Raw genomic sequence first — 16,980 nt, forward strand, 5'->3', positions numbered from 1 at the left:
GCACTGGGGCATCCATAGCATTCATTGCAAATGTTCCCCTAGAGTCCATTTGCAAAGCGGCAACCTGGAGTTCTGAACACACCTTTACAAAACACTATTGCCTAGACACTCATTCTAGGTCTGATTATCAGGTGGGACAAGCAGTACGAAGACATCTTTTTTCTACTGTTCCTTCTCACAACCCACCTCCAAGTCCGGGTACTGCTCGCTAGTCTATGCACAGCATGTGATTCTAAGCAGATTAACAAGCATCAGAAGTATGCGTCTTCCACAAATCCTGTAGGGTTCGGGCCCTCTAGCCCTCAGGAATTCCCAGTAGCCGAACATTATTTTGTCGGGCCCGCCCTTCGGTATCATGCGTCTAAATACCTCACAGCGCCAAGAATTGGGCTGAATGGCTAAATGAGCCGTTTAATTAAAGTGGTAATTCCTGCCTTTTAGATAAAATCAATCGTGGTTCCCATTCACAATAAGGGGCCTCTCGATCAACCTGCCAATTAAGCGTCTGCTAGCTCTCCCAGTTGTTGCAGGGAAAATATTTAGCAGCGTACTTTTGCTCCAGACTTTTAGGTAATATAAACAGATGGGTTAACAAAGTCTATTGCATTGCGATCAGCGTTTCCGGAAGGCTATGGGGACGTAATTTGATATCTGGTCCCTCCAAGATCATATTGCTAGTCTTGTGTGCTCCTGGCTTGCATCTCTTTCTGGCATTTGATTGATTATTCACATGCATTTCAGACAGTTAATAGAAAGATTGTGGTGCAAATTAAATTGCTGGAACCTAGACCCAGCCATGTTACATCTGGTGCAGCAATTTTATACGGCTACACCGGTTGCTGTTGGACTGGTAAATAATGGAAACCGTACAGAATTTTTAAAAATCTAACGTGGGGCTAAAACACGGTTGTGTTCTGGTCCCCACGCTATATAATCTATATTTGTCTGACATGCCTCTTGACCTGGAACAAAGCAAAAACTTGCTGGATCCCTATTAGATTAACGCATTGGCACATTACTCTGAGCTGAATTCATTAAAGAACAAGATCAGTAAAATAAAACCATGGGGATTAGTAAAAGAAATGCACCTACATTTTTTTGGCACGTGAGTGGAACCAAACTTATAGTTAATACGTTTATCTTGCCACTTTGTTGGATACATAGGCTCCCCTATGCATAATTATACAACTCCTAAAGTATACAGTACATTTAGATTTATTAAGAAACTTCATAATTGCCCACGGTGGTTACTCCATCAAACGTTGATAAACATATTATACAAAATAACTATAATTCCAGCTATACTGTAGGGCTTAGAAACATTACTTTTCCATCGCACACTATGGCTCCAAACATTGGAAGGTAAACTATAGAAAATACTGGATTTTCCCTCTTTGCCCATTGAAGCACTGCGCCTGGAGCTGGACCTTGTCTCTCTTGAGACACTTGTACAAATCGGGCAAAGAGATCGGGCAAAGAGTGCAGTTATAAAAGTAAGTGTATCTGCGGACAGCATTTTATATTTTTGTTTTATTATTTAAATCTCCATTTCTAATGGATTGTGTATTCCACGGATTCCTCAGAGCTAGTTGTGGGCTTTAGGTTCCTCGCTGGCTTCCATCCCACTCTCGGCTGTGACGTTGACTCCGGTATAAGTAGCACGCACTACACCTGTTGCCTCAGTTCCGTTTTTTCGCATGTGGAGCCCAATTCCAACTGTTAGATCTCAGTGATTGTCTACAGTGTTTTTTGGGAAATCTCTGAGATGTTTACTCCGAAGACCGAATTGAAGAGGTATAGAGATTGTGGATCGAAAATGGCTGTCACAAACTATTCCTCTTGTGTCTAGGGGTGGGTGTCTGGTTGATGACTGGTTTGTGGAGGGGGTAGGCCTTCGTTGAAGTCTCCTTCGATTACCCTGTAAAACAAGAGGTTGTCAAACGAAAACTCTCCTAAGAAGTCTAGGAAGCAGCGCCATCTCTACTGTGCAACTTCATCCGACTCCTCACCGACAGGAACATGGTACGTTTTCCTAGCAAATCAGGATCTCAAGGCGATTGGGAGGAATGTCTCCTCCAAATGCTAGAGGTTTTCACGAAGTCTGCTCCACCGGCCCCTTCGAAAGAACTGAAGAAGGCTTCTGACCCCCCCCCCGCGCCTTGTTAGGCTGACAAGGCATCGTTAAAAACAGCTACTCACGCGTCAAAATGCCCCGGCGTCCATGAAGCTTTCAAAGCTACAGCCTTCTCTTCTCGGTGGTGGGAGTCTGCGCCTTAGCCGTTGACAGAATTGTGGTTTTCCAAGCCTTTACCCAAAAGACTTTTTCAGGTCTATGGGCTCTATTTTCGAGGAGGTGGTGATGAAGAGGCGAGTCCTCATTTTGGTCTGGAGTTTGGTACTCGAAACGTTCCAGAAGAATTAATTTCTGAAGAGTCAAGGTTGCAGAAGCTAATTGACTCTTTCATGGATGTCAGTGTCCTGGATACTTTGCCAGAAATGTGAGTGTGCCACACCAGATTCAGCCAGGCATGTCAATGCCTCATATAGATTTGTCATAAGCAAAGACTAGTTGGGCTGTTGTAGACCTGTCACAGAATATGAGAAGGATGATCTTACTGTCATCCTAGAAAAAGGAGATCCAAAGGATCCTGTACTACCATTGTTTACGGCTTTGAGAAACGGGGTCGTTAAGAATTAGAAGAACCCAGACATTGCACTGACAGTAAATAAGGACTTTGAAAAAAAGTACAGGCCTTAGTCTATAGACCAGACTTTTTGTCTAGGCATCCCGCTCCGGATAGTCTGGTTGTTCAGGCGGTAATGTGTACCTTTTTGGGCCGCTGCTTACCAGACAATCCGTTTTCAGCGAGTAGCATGGCTCTTAAGGCCATTAATGATATGTGTGCCCTAGCTAAATAGGTCTTTACTCTATGGGAGGGTGACGAGGGGGAAGGCTTCCTCATCATTGAGACTGGCACACTCTGTCCTTGCCATCTTGAACAGTTGCCAGAAGATTTGTGTGGCTGTGCTGGTCAGGGTTTGCCCCAGATGTTCAGGCGAAGCTGCTGGATATACCTTTTGATGTCTCACAGCTATTCATCTCTAAGGCCGAGGAGTGCTTTCAAAATCTGCAGGCTTCCCCATGCGCCAACCATAAAAAAATACAGCCTCACAGAATTGGCAGGCTTGTTCCTTTGCCCTCTGCATCATCTACAACACCAAAACCTCTGTTCACAGGACGGTGGTGGAAGGCAGGCTAACCCAGTATTTGGAAGAATGGTGAAGCGTAACTTCCTACACTTGGACACTGCAATAGTAGCCCATGGTTACTGTCTCCCTTTCTTAAAGAGGGCTGTGGATGGTCCATCAAGCAACCAATCCCTCCGGGTTCTAGATCTGCTCTATCTGAGGATGAGATCCCTACAATGGGCCCTCAGATCCCAATGATCTCAGTTCACCGGTAAGATGACTAACCATCTTCAGGTCCAGAAGAAGGTCGCACAGGATCTCCTGTGGTGGGCCTGCCAGGAGAATGTGATGGATGAAAGGGAAACCTTTTTGGCAACCCTGGCCGGAGAGAACTGTAGTCACAGATGCTTCCCTCACGGGATGGGGAGCTCACGCGGATGATCTGACGTTCAACGGACGTTGTTCTCAGAGTCCAAACTACATATAAACCTGTTGGAGCTGAGGCCAATCAGACTAGCGCTGATGGCCTTTCTGCCCTCTGTACGGGCTAAGAACCTCTGAATAATGATGCACAACACAGTGGCCATGCATTACCTCAACAAGAGAGTATGTTTAGGGTCACTACCATTGTGCACAGAAGCAATGCTGCTATCGTTTTGGGCCTTCCAAGAAGAAATCTCTATTGGCAGTTCCCCTAGCCGGAGAAGAGAATGACAGCGGATGCTGTGAGCAGGCACAGTGCAGTCTCCCACGAGTGGGAGATCGCTCAGGCCGTCCTTCTAGAGCTTTTTGCCCTTTGGGGGAACCCTCAAGTAGATCTGTTTGCGCCCAGTGTCAACAGGAAATGCGACCTGTTCTGCTCCAGGGAATTTCTTCAGAGAGGAGCTCTATGGGACGGGTTCGTTTCCACTCCTGTATGCGTTTCCACCAGTTCTAGTCCTCCCTCATGTCATCAGGAGATTGCGGAAGTTCGGGAAATCTATGATTCTGATTGCTCCGGTAGAATGTGGTACCCGGACCTTTTGGACGTGTCCTGCTGCCCTCGAATTAGTCTTCCCTAGAGAGCAGACCTTCTCACCCAAGAAGGGCATAGCCTTTTCCACCCAGAAATCGGAACTCTGAATCGTCACGCCTTCTTTCTGAGAGGTTGCAATGCAGAGATCGGGTCCTCCCGGAATATGTAATGTAGGAGTTGCTTTCAGCTAGAAGACGAGCAACAAAGACTCTATACTGCTGCCGTTGGAATACATTTTTCAGCTGGTTCAGAGCTAAAACTATAGACCTGTTTACTTGTGACACACCATCGGTGTTATCCATCTTGTTACATCTGGCACATCAAGGGCTACAGGTGTCCACTGCGAAAAGTTATCCAGTGGCGCTATCTATTTTCAAGTGCTCACCTGAACAAGGTTCCTATTTTAAACTCCCCATTGTTGTTCAGTTTGTGAAGGGACTGACTAACATTTTTCCACCAGTTCCTTTTTATTGTTCCGCTTTTATAATGAGCGCTCCATTTGAGCCTCTTCTTTCTTGTACAGTTAGGTTGTTGACTCTGAAGATTGCCTTTCTGACTGCGATCACTTCAACTTGCAGAGTGAGCAAACTTTAAGCTTTGTCTTACAAACCACTGATTGTTTTGAGGGTTTACCCTTCGTTTCTGCCTAAGGTAGTGTCATTCACCTGGAACAACATTTGTCTTGCTAACCTTTTATCCACCTCCTCATTCTTCCAAGGATGAAGAGAGACTGCATCTTTTAGATCCTAAGAGCGTTAAGCTTTTACATTAGCAGGTTGGCTAACGTCAGAAAGGATGACCAGCTCTTTGTAGGCAATACTGGTCATAGGGTGGGGCAGGCTGTTGCCAAACCTTCGATGGATTATTTTATCCATCACTGAATGCTACACTTTAGCCAGCAAGGATGTCCCTGATGGATTGAGAGTGCATTCCACTAGAGGAGTGACTACTACTTCAGCTCTTCAAAGAGAGGTGCCAATGCAGGACATTTGCAGTGCTGCAACCTGGTCTTTTTTAACTAAGCATTACTGCCTTGATTCTGTGTTGGGTTAGGAGGCTAATTTTGTCAAACTGTCTTCCACATCATAAATCAATAGTACATTCTTCAGTCCATTTCCATCTACTAACTGCTATGGGAGTCTATTAAATATGAGGAATCTGTGGGAGGACACAATACATTAGTAGAACAAATTACTTGCCTCTGGTAATGTTCTTTCTGAAGGATGTTCCTCCCATGCATTCCTCGTCACCCTCCCAGCCTACCCTTCTGTTGTAGGGGGAATGTCCATTACATCTTCCTCTCAACGTCTGGATTTCTTTGACCTTCGAGACGACTGTGCATAAAGAGGGGAAAAACATGAACCGAGGCAACTGGCGGGGGGGTGCATGCTACTTATACTAGCGTTGACATCATGGCCGAGAGCAGGATAGAAGCTGCTGAGGGACCTCTGGTCGATGACGCACTGCGCCCTCTGCTTTTGAAAAGCTTCCGAAGCTGCAAGCAAGATATCAGATATATCAAAAATGAAGTCCATCAGAACAAACATTACCAGGGGCAAGTCATTTGTTCTTCTGCAGGATAGGTTTCTATTTAGTTAATGATCAGAATGTATGTCTTTTTAAAATAAAATTATAGACTGGACCCTGCATATAACATTGAACCCCTCCATTGTCCAGAAGGAACTGAACTCCAAGGCTGTACACTGGGATCGTATTCGCAACATTAGATATGTTGCTCAAAAGAAAGTACTATTAGAAAATAGTCAACGGGGTTTCCGTTTGTACAGCCATTCAGCGATGTTATACACCCTGTTGACTCAGGGTTACGTAGATTTATAATGTTATTGAGACTAAATCTGTTGCCATCCCTTATGGTTTTGGGCCCTAGACTTCGTATCCTGAGAGAACGGATATGCGAAGAAGCAACATGGCATCTCTTTACACGATGGTCGCTAAATACTGTATTTTATGATGATTGTGTGTGCTCTTTTGAAAATAATGCTTGCGACCAGTTTTGGTCGTCCATATTTGCTGCAAACTGTGGTGTTGCTAAAAGCAGTACATGAACTATGGAAACCGATACTGATGTTGAAAGGAATGGAAATGTGAGATTTTCTTAAAATGTTAAGGCAGTTTTAACATGTTTAATATAACGTGATTTATGTAAAATGTATGTGTTTAAATTAACTACTTCATTGATTATATACATATAACTATTTGGACACATTTACCACTGAATTGTATATATTTGTTCCTTATGGATAATGTATATTTTAATTATGTGATAGTGTTAAAGTTTGTAATAAACTAATACACTTATATGAAAAAGGTAAGGCACAGAATCTTAGTCTTGGGCACAGTTGGACCTTTCTCATTAAAGAAACTGATGAGATAACACATCAATGTGTCAGTCTCCCGATTGTGATGTACCGCAGCGCCAACCCCTTTTACCGAATGGCACATCCGATTCAATAATGACCCATGCGCTCACTCCTTATGAAAGGACTGATACCTGACCCATCCATTATTTTTCTCTTTCACTCAGTTCTAATTCTGCTTTGTCTGTCCTGTCCTGGACCGTTCCTCGTCCCTAGGCTTGGCATTGCCATAATTATGTGAATTTGTTTCAATGAACTAAACTAATTCCCTGACAACATAAAAAAACATTTAATGTCTGCTTAAGCACATCCTGAGCCCGTCACACAACCACAAACTACATTTGGTAATACCTATTTATTGTTATGAAACTGCCATGTAATTACCTTCTCCTAAGGACAACATGAAACCAACCGTCTAATATTCTGTACTTTTGATCCGTGGCGTACTCGTGACGTGACTCCATGCACAAAAGCAATCACAAACAAGATGGCTCCCCCAGTACCTGCTTATCCTCCAGTCCCTGTTCGTTATCTCTTTCCTCCAACTGTACATACCATCCCCTTTCATATTGTTGACTACAGCCTGGTTACCCCAGGGGAACTTCCAGAGAAGCCTCAATGCTCTAAAGCTATTATAGTGGTGATGTGGCACTGTATGAAAGATCCAGAATAAAACAGTGCAGCCCCTGCCTCACTAAAACTCCCATTAGATTAGCGTCATGTCCTTTCGGTATGCTGCTGTAAGGGGGACAGCCTTTGGTGCTGTCCCTAGCTGGTAACAGATTTTGTAAAAAAGGGCTTATTTTAAAATATGGGCATAGTCAAGATATACATGTTAATACAGGTGTGTACCTCCATGAATGAAAACATAAATAATTATCAAGTTATTGGCATGATTGGCCAGAAAGCACATAATTGTTAATGTTTCAATACATCTCAATGCAAACTTCACCTTTTCTCTTTCTAACTTTGCAGGTACTGCCGGAGGGATAGTTCTGGCCTCAATGTGAACTTAAGATAGAAAAACTCATCTACTCATGTGTTCTCTATTAGGATAAGTTTACTTATTGCCATGCCTGAACAGTGAGGTTCGTCTCAAGACGACAAACTACCTGAAAATATAAATGATTATCCTGGGAATGCAGGTGCTCCAACATACTGGAGGGAAATTCTCCTCCAAAGATTGACGGGATAGCCAGTGGAAAATGCTGCACCTTTTAAGGATGTCAACCACCTAGATTCATGCGCTCCATCTGTACAGTTGAATGTTTGCCATCAGAAGGCTCCTTGAGCTCTTATCCAAGCCCTGTATCTGTTTCTGAAATGTCTGTGCTTCGAGCGTTGGACCCAGTGCAGTCCTGGCTAGGACAAGAGCTGGAGAAGTGTGGGATCGATGCCATGATATACACTAGATATATCCTCAGTCTTCTGCTGCATGATAATTATGACTACGATCTGCAGGAACAGGTATTTAGATTTTTTGTACAGTGAAGTGTTTTGTCTGCTCTGTGTTGCTTGAAAAATCAGATTGTTTAGCATATGATAGGAAGTAACCAATTCAATTTCAGTGTTCTGCCCGCCCATGCTTGCAAAGCTACCCATGTATAACTTTGTTTATGCACTCCACTGTAATCACTGTTCCATCCTTTGTGCTGTCCTTGTGGACCAGCATTGCAGATGGTGGTGAGGGGAGGCATGAGGGGGAACCCAAGGGGTTTGTTGCTGCGATGCTCTGCTTCCCACGAGTCTTAAGAGGCCCAAGGGATAAGAGAAAAGGTTAGATCTCTAGCAGTTCATAAGGAAATCAAAAATAGTCTGCTGTGAGGTCACTGCAGGAAGCTATGAACTTTATAAAAGGAAATGGGTTCTCTGGGTACATGCACAACCAAAGGTTAGCCCTCCTCCCCCTTGCCAGAGCTGCTCTTCCTATTCTAGACTAACTGCCTCAACATGCCATGGTCCGTTATAGCTGCATGGTGCAAAAAATCAGGTTGCAAGCTACTAGACAGCCAAATGAAACTAACTTGCCACCTCAATTCTATGCATTGTAAGGATGTGGAAGGAGGAGACTGACGCACAGGTGACATGGTTTTGGGCAATTTTTTTTATTCGTAACGAAATCAATAGACAACCCTATTTTTCCTTTACTCAAAGAGGGGTTCCCTGCCTCCACTAAACACTAAGAAACATTTTAGAATGGTCGAAAATTGACTCCACCGTCCAGTGTCAAAATCCTACTTCTATCCCTTACATTTGAAAATAAACTAAAGGTGTTTACTATCCTCGTGGTCCAGAAGAATGACTCCCTTCTTCCGGACACTCGCTGTTCTATATAAAAAGGGAATGTCTCCCTCCCCCTGGCCTTTCTCAGGCTTCTGTTGGGCCTCTCCATTGGCTCAGTTGGCCAGACATGGTATACTCCCCTGCCAGGTACTGCCTTGGGTCCCAGACCCCTTTGACTTGGTTTCTCTTATTTGTGTCCCAGACCCTGTCAATATGGTTTCTTTTGCTTGGGTGCCAGACCCCGTAATTACGTTTTTTCATGTTTGGGTACCCGACCTGTAGATAAGCTCTCGCGCGTTTAGGTCCCCAGCCCTTCAGTTCGGTTTCTTTCACATGGGTCGCAGACCCCTTCACGGACCCACGCACTATGTTTTTATCAGGCATCTGGTCCTTGGTGTTGGTCTCTAGTTACTCCAAGACTCCTGAGTGCTTTTCTCTGCTTCCTTCTGTTCTTGCGCTGAGTCCAGCGGCTCTGCTGTACTTCTCTGGCATCAGCCTGTGTGTTTCAGATCCTCAGTGTCGCACTGCGTTCTTCCACACCTGGACTTCCTTCTCCTACTCACCTAGGTATGTTGGTCCTGGTAGAGATGTCGGACTAGCTCTGTCCACGTCGCGGTCAGTAGCTTCTTTCACAGCTTTGCCATCTGCAGCAATCTAACTTTGCTCATGTTGCCTCTAGGAAGGTACTGACAATTCTGTTAGTCGTTCCTTCATCTTTAAGCTGCTTGAGGTTTGAGGACAAGAACGCTCAATCCAATTATCCAATTATACAGGGATCTGCACTTCTTTGTTATAGTATGTTGATTTGCAAACTCAATATAGTCTACTCTGTTCTCCCTCGTCCCAGTTCCACAGGCCTTAAAGGCTTGGAATAAGTAGATGGGGAATTTGTTAGGAGTAGGGGTATGTGAATGGGGGGGGGATTCTGCATCTGACCATGTCCTTCCTGTAACTCAGAGGGGGAACCCCCTCCTGATGAGATCCTCCTGCGGAGTGCCACCACCATGGGGACTATTGGTAGCGGCCTCACCTCCCTGGTGAGGGGCGAAGGGACGACGACATAGGATTCGTCTCAGCATACAGACAGCATGCCAAGAGTCAAATATCTCTAGCCAGTGGCAAGTGCATATTTTGTACCCTGATAGCTGTATATTCTCCTCGGCTTTGCAATTAATAACCCTTTTGTCTTGCAGCAACTTGACATGCTTACTATAGACTTGTATTTAAATAAGACAGTCTCCCAGAAATGTATAGCTTCAGAAGTTTCACCGTAGGTCATAATTAGCACACGTTCCTTAACGAAGGAGGGGGTGCCGTTTATAGACTGGGTCTGCTCGCCGCCAAGGCGCATGAACCATTGGTACCAGTGTAGTTTCCCCACAGGTGCAATAGAGGCCTTAAAAAAAAAAGAAGAAAAAAAAAAAATAAAACACACACACAAGCCTTTCCTTCGTGGCCCACCACCGCATTCGTGGTTGTCAATGTTGATGACTGACTCCGGGAAACGCGGCGCACAGACATTTTAAGTTTATTCATTTTTTAACTAATAAGACTCTTCGCACCACATAGGTAACTATATGGGTGATAGGAGAAGGGGAGGAGCGGGAAAGGAAGGCAGTTGCTGGCCAGCAACACCCAGGATACTCGGTATGCAGACTTGTACCATACAATACAGCCTGCGTTCTGAGCATCCCGATTGGCCAGCACCCCCTCCAAAGGTCCTAATGAATAAGATTCATCCATGCTGTCAATACCTGACCACTGTCGGAATTGGGTGGATTTATAAACTGGCATTCCTATCTGGTCATGTATTAATAAGTAGGTTGAACCTGTACATTTTAAAATCAATTGGAAATGATGAAACGTGGACAACCGCATATTGGAAATGGAACCCTAAATATTATTGAAGTTTTAGGGGAGACGACCCTCTCTTTCATGAAAAGGTAACAATAAGTATTCCTAGAGTCCGCTACATTTGCTCTACATTAATAAGACCCTGTCTGTGTACTGAAGACCTATCTCCTGAGTTACACAAAGCATCCAAGATACATATTGACATTGCAAACGTCAATCACTCGTCTTACATTTCTGCTGATGATTAAGCAAAAACTAATTTATTTGACAGACCTCATCATAGCACTTAACACTTTCCGGCTTGACTAACACTGTCCCTCAGACACAGCACCTTTTTATAACGGCCACATGACCATTGAACCTTCTTAACATTTCACACAATGCCTTCCTGCTGCCTAAAACTATGTAACGCAGTCATTCCAATTTCCCTACAATACGCCCTCAGACAGACACAAAGCGGTTTTGACACCCATTTGTAATCTCAGTTCATGATGGGCAAGTATTGGCCAGTAGCAATGGAGGAATGGATCGTTAGTGTCAAGGTCTGCTAGAGAAAAGGAAAAACGAGCACTAGGGTTGGCGAAACACGTGATGTCACTGGTGAACTGAATATGCAAATATATTTTTTCCCTCTGCAGAGGAAGCCGGCCACCAACCCCAGATTTTTTAGGGAGTAAAATCAATTGAGAATTTCTTGGCCACTGTGATGGCATGAGCCTTGTGGCTGGGATAGGCTTAAACACATCCAATGAAAATCTCTCCGGCTATCAAACCGTACTCGTGGTGAAAACACTTGGTGAGCTGTATAAGATCGATATGTGCATTCAGAAATTGACCTTCCGGGAATGGATATGCAAATGGCTCTGTTTTCACCGCTCTTCCCATGTTATGAGCTAAAAAAAACAGAACAGTTTTTACATTATGTCTGGGCAATAGGGAAATAAGGGACAAACCATTCTCGGTTCTCAATCATAGCCCCTTAACTAAATTTGATGTAGTTTGGCCAGGTAAGTCCACTTCAGACGCTAAGAGGCAGCCATCAGAGGGGCACCAAAGAAAATCTACATATCAAGATTTCCTCGATCACAGCTCATTCTCAGTGTCTTCCCGCAGCACAGCCAGACTGGAAACTGCTGCAATCGAGAACTGCTGAACTGTAACCTAGATCAGGACATCATTCAGAGCCAGTGGCCTGGTTAAGATTTATCCCCTCTAACGTGGCCATGGGTAAGGATTCAATAACTGAAGCAAGGATTACTTTTTGGTGGAGTTTAACAATTAAGGCATAGCCCAGGACCCACTGCCTGCAGTAACTACATATTCCAAGGAATCCTCGAATGTTTCTTGGTCTGGGTACCTGGAGGATCACCTTAACGTAGTCTTGGGACAGATACTAAGTCATGTACGCTGGATCAATGGGGCAACCATCTTGCAGGCCTCTTCACTTTCCTATTGTGATTTTGACATATTTGAAGACTGAGGCGGAAAGGTCTGAGAGAAAGGCAAAATGGACTGGTTGTCATGCAGAATGCTACGCTGGACGATTACATTGATCATTGTAAATATCCCAGTGTGTCTTTTTTGAAAACGTCCTTGTTCCTAGTGAGCCAAAGCGCCTCTTCCCCTTCCCCTGCCCTCGGAAATGGCTGCTGTATTTGCAGCAGCATTAATTTTGCTTTAGCGTTTTCTCTTTGTCTCCGCTTTGTCATGAAAATGTTGTGCAGCCTACAGTACTTCAGTTACATTCTTTCCTTCCCAACCAATGAGGATTGATTTAATACGTTCCTACACTTTAGGCTGTAGTCCCATGACAAATAGTAACACTACGGTTCGTGGACCCATGGCGTTCGGGGTCCCTGATTATTGATCTCTTCAATTCCTCAAGATAGTCGGCAGGATGTTCACCTTTCGATGTTTACATGCATTTATTTCAGGCCAATACATCTTTTCCAGACCAATACCTTGGATCGATTTTTACCATCCTGTCAGTAAACCTCTTTAAATCTTGTGGTGTGGGTTCTTGGGCTGGCTGGTTACTTCACAAATGTATCGGGAGGGGGAGCTGCTTTCAACAACTGCCTAAGGGCTAGTACAAGTAGTTTTTATAACAATTAGTTCCTTTTGGAATTTAGCAGGGGCCTCCCGAATGCTGGGTAATCTTGAACAATAGTAAACAAGTCGGTTGAGCTTCATGGTCTGTGTACAGTAACTAATGCATTTCCTACTCGTGTTAACTGTTTGGTGGGAAACACTGCTATGCCGTTCTGTGGCAGTGTGTTCATTAAAACTTCGAAAGTCGGAGGCGCCAGTGAACAGGGAACCAAAAAGATTCGACAGCTGCCAGTGGCAATGTTAGGGAGAATTCTCAGAAATGTGCTAATTTCCTTCTACCTTAGAGACCCCCAGCTCTTTTTGCTGGACTTTAGGACTTTTAATTTCTAACCTGGAGAGAGTGAGACCTTTTTCCCCACTCATGTATTTTACTGTTATTTGGACTCTGTTTCTTTTGACTTTGGAGTCTGACAAACTCCATAGGCATCATCTTTACATTGTGACACACAGCACCTTCAGGGAACTCCGTTAGATTTCCCAAAGGTTTAAATACCTTCTTTTGGTAAAACGACTGTTTCCGAGGATTCCAAGATGGCCGCCGGACCGCAAGGACGTACACCGCTGATCCTCCGTGCGGGCGGGAAGCAAAAGGAGTGAAAAGCAGTTGAAAACGACATACAAATTGGCATTCCTGAGGTGCCTCCAGAATAGGGACAAGAATTGATCGAAAATCCATGACAACGGAACTTTCTGGCGCACAAGAAGAGGCCTGAATAAGCTAAGCGCCAAAACTGCTGGGAAACTGAGCGCGTAACACCAGCGAGACAGAGGAAGCAAACGGGTCCGGTGCCCCCATAAACCTGTACACCATAGTGAGAAAGGCAGAATACCGCAGAGAAACAAGTTTACTTCCGGAGCCGTGTACCAGCAGGAGAACTCTGTGAGAACGCAGCGACAAGCAACAGGGATCATGTTGTGCTAGTGGCGCAGGGATCACCTCACCCCCAGAGGGATATTGTCCAGCTCTGGAGGACTGGTGAGTCGGACCACTTTAGCACCCGGACAACTCATGCAAGCGGAATAGCCGACATAGCCCCCATCGGCTTGGACACTTTTTTGGAGCCCCCACGGTACCCAAAGACACCACACGCTGGCCTCGGGAAAGGTGCACACCGTGCCCCGACCCAGGAGGGAAGAAGGGGGGCACGCAATAACTCTACAACAGTGCCAGATCAGGAAAGCACAGAAGCGGGCCCGGGTAGACCGGCACAGACTTGGAGAGAGTCACACAGGCCCAAAAGGTCTCCAGGCATGAAACGGCCCCGGACAAGGGGACCGCTGAGGACCAGGCCCGAACTAGAGCACAGTAAATACGCCGGGTCTGTCTAGAAATACCGACCTGCAACAAGATAGGAAAGGCGAGACACGGAGGGGCGTATCTCGCTCCAGATAGGATATAAGTCTGAGCAATAAAACGTACCTGGGCAAGAACTATAAAGATCATAAAAATTAAAGGCACATCCACAGGTGGCAAATCTCAAGAACATAATCATTGCCCCTTGAAAACGCATTGTCCCGAAGTAGATTACAGAGGGGGCTCGAACCGCTATCCGAACCCTAGGGCCAATATCCCTATACTGGCACAAAGAACGTGCGAGACCCCCCCCCCCCCCCCCCAAGAGCGCGACGTGCCAAAACCAACAGACAGATACGGTAAGGGGGGGAACAATTTACCTGGAAAGCTAAGACCGTGTGCAGTAGAACCCAGTGCGCCAGTCCAGGCCTGCTGCACCGAACTTAGAAGTGGGAGGAAGCTGAAAGAGCAGCCAGGCACGGCATAACCCATTGCCCCAGGCACCCAGACAGAACGGAGTCCCTGGCCTGCCCCCGGGACGACTTGTCACGTTAGCCGCAGCTGCAGAGGTAGCGGTAACACAAAAGTTGCCCCCGCGAAATGTAAAAGTAGCCCGGCCCACAATCTTGCAGCGGTCCCCTGTGGATCCAACTTAACACCTAGAGCACCCCTACGTGGACCCCTCCAGAAATATCTCCTCAAGGCAACCCCAACATACAGTGAGTGAATTTGAAGCCCCGTGGAGGCGGCCCGGATCGCAGGGATCCAACCACAACAGTCAACGCCCCGAGGATAAAGGAGAAGCAGGTTCACGGCAGACCCACCACAACAGTCTCACACCCTCACATTACAGAGGAGAGTCCTCCACAACCTTATGCCATAAAGCGGAGGCGCACCAGGACCAACAAAAGCTTGTAAAGAAGCGGGTAGAAATAAATAAGTAAGCAAATATTAGGGAAAGGTAAAGAGTTCCCAGGATAGGAAGAACTGCTGCTAGCGCTCAGCTAACATAACAATCTGCAAGCCACTGGACCACGTAGGAGCCTCTGTTGCAACCTCTCCTCCGACTCTGCCCGTAGGAAATCCGATACCTGGGGCCAGACAAACGCCCCAGCGAGAACCAAGACCCCGGCCAAACAAAGTGATCCATAGAACAAGGGGAGAAAAGGAGCAAGGGAGGAGGGAAACCAAGGGAAAAGACAGCACAAAAGGTGTACACAACAGTACTGGCCCACAGAGCAATGGCCGAGGCATCCATACTTTCCCTTAATGTGTAAGGGCTGAACTCCCCCATCAAGCGCCCAACAATCTTGGGTAGACTGGTGGCAATGCATACAGCGATGGGGATCCCGCAGGAGACCCATCTCTTCCCGAAGGATGAAAAAAAGAATGGTTTACAAAGCATTCCCCCTTCAATACTTTGCCTCCATTGGCAAAAAGTCAAAAGGAGTGGCCATACTGATTAATCGCGATCTGGAGTTTAAGAAATCACATCTAATCGGAGCTACTGAAGGGGATCAAGGGCACAATTAGAGGCTAAATCTACACAATACTAGCACTATACGTCCCCAATGAAAAACAAGACACATATATTTGGGGGATGGTGAGAAGGTCAGATAATCATAGGCAAGGATTTTGTTATGGATCCAACACTCGATAAATACCTCTCGGACCATGCGCGAGTGGTGGTAGATATCGAACTAGGGGGAGTAGGGAACAAACATCGACCACACTGGTGACTAAAAGAGATGATCCTAAGGGACATAGCACTCAGGGTACATATGGAGGGTACCATAAATAACTACTTCAGAGAAAACGATAATGAGGAGACCGACTGGAGGGTGGTCTGGGATGCAGGAAAAGCATTAGTACGGGGGGAATTTATTTCACAGGCATATAACTGGGAGAGGGACCTCCTAATGCAAAAACTGGAAGGGGAATTACTAAAAGCTGAGAAACATCATAGGACCCAACAAACACAAAAGTCACTACGTGAATTGAGAAGGGTCCGGGCCCAGTTAGAAAACCACACGACCGACCGAATCGCATAGTCACTATTGAGCACTAAACAGTCATATTATGTACATGGGGAGGGGGGGGACAAATTCCTTGCAGCCAAACTGCAGAAACAAAAATCACGCAACTACATTGCACGCCTCAAAAACAGACAAGGGGATTTGCGCACTGCAGAGAGGGAGAAATTAGACGTAATGACACGGTTCCATGAGGTATTACTACAGGGTGAAAACCTTGATCTCGTAACCCAGAAATCTTGCATGATGGCAACAACCCTACCTCAAATCACAGAACACGATAGGAACATACTAGGGAGACGGATAACGGCCCAGGAAATCAGTGATGCAATATCATCACTAACGGCGAACAAAACTCTGGGTCCGGACGGTCTGGGAAGCGGCACTATAAAACATTCTGCACACAGCTGCTGGCGCCACTCAGACGCCTTTTCAATGTCATCAGGGAAAAGGGATTGGTCACAGCAGATATGGGGGAATCTACGACTATATTATACGACTATATTATCTCTAAAGCCAGACAAAGACTCCTCAGAAAGCGCCAACTACCGCCCCATCGCACTACTTAACACAACGCAAAAAAATATGCTAAGATATTGGCCAACAAACTGAGGAAAATACTCCCAGGAATCGTACACGTTGACCAGGCTGGATTCATTAGGGGAAGGCACACACAAGATCATATTAGGCGAGCCATCGACATGGGGACGAGGACGAAACAACGATTCTCGGTAGCAGCCTTAGATGCCAGGCGGGCTTTCGACAGCCTGGATTGGGAATACCTGAGGCTAGTTCTAGAGGGGTTTGGGTGCACTGCAACAT

General features: G+C 45.6%; 1 protein-coding gene across 4 annotated transcripts in view; it reads left to right on the plus strand.

Moving 5' to 3' along the window:
* KIAA0232 (KIAA0232 ortholog) overlaps positions 1-16,980 on the plus strand; it is an 813,590-nt gene that overhangs the window by 92,859 nt on the left and 703,751 nt on the right. For 3 of the 4 annotated variants that reach the window (XM_069631995.1, XM_069631994.1, XM_069631996.1), the window contains one exon: positions 7,558-8,049. The exons of the other annotated variant lie outside the window; for it this stretch is intronic. In XM_069631995.1, coding sequence (XP_069488096.1) covers positions 7,825-8,049 — 225 coding nt within the window. In that variant the 5' untranslated portion in view covers positions 7,558-7,824. The remainder of the gene's footprint in view (positions 1-7,557; positions 8,050-16,980) is intronic. 4 annotated transcript variants of the gene reach the window in all.

Source organism: Ambystoma mexicanum, chromosome 6q, assembly GCF_040938575.1.
Source record: "Ambystoma mexicanum isolate Mex_15411 chromosome 6q, UKY_AmexF1_1, whole genome shotgun sequence".
Lineage (NCBI taxonomy): Eukaryota > Metazoa > Chordata > Amphibia > Caudata > Ambystomatidae > Ambystoma > Ambystoma mexicanum.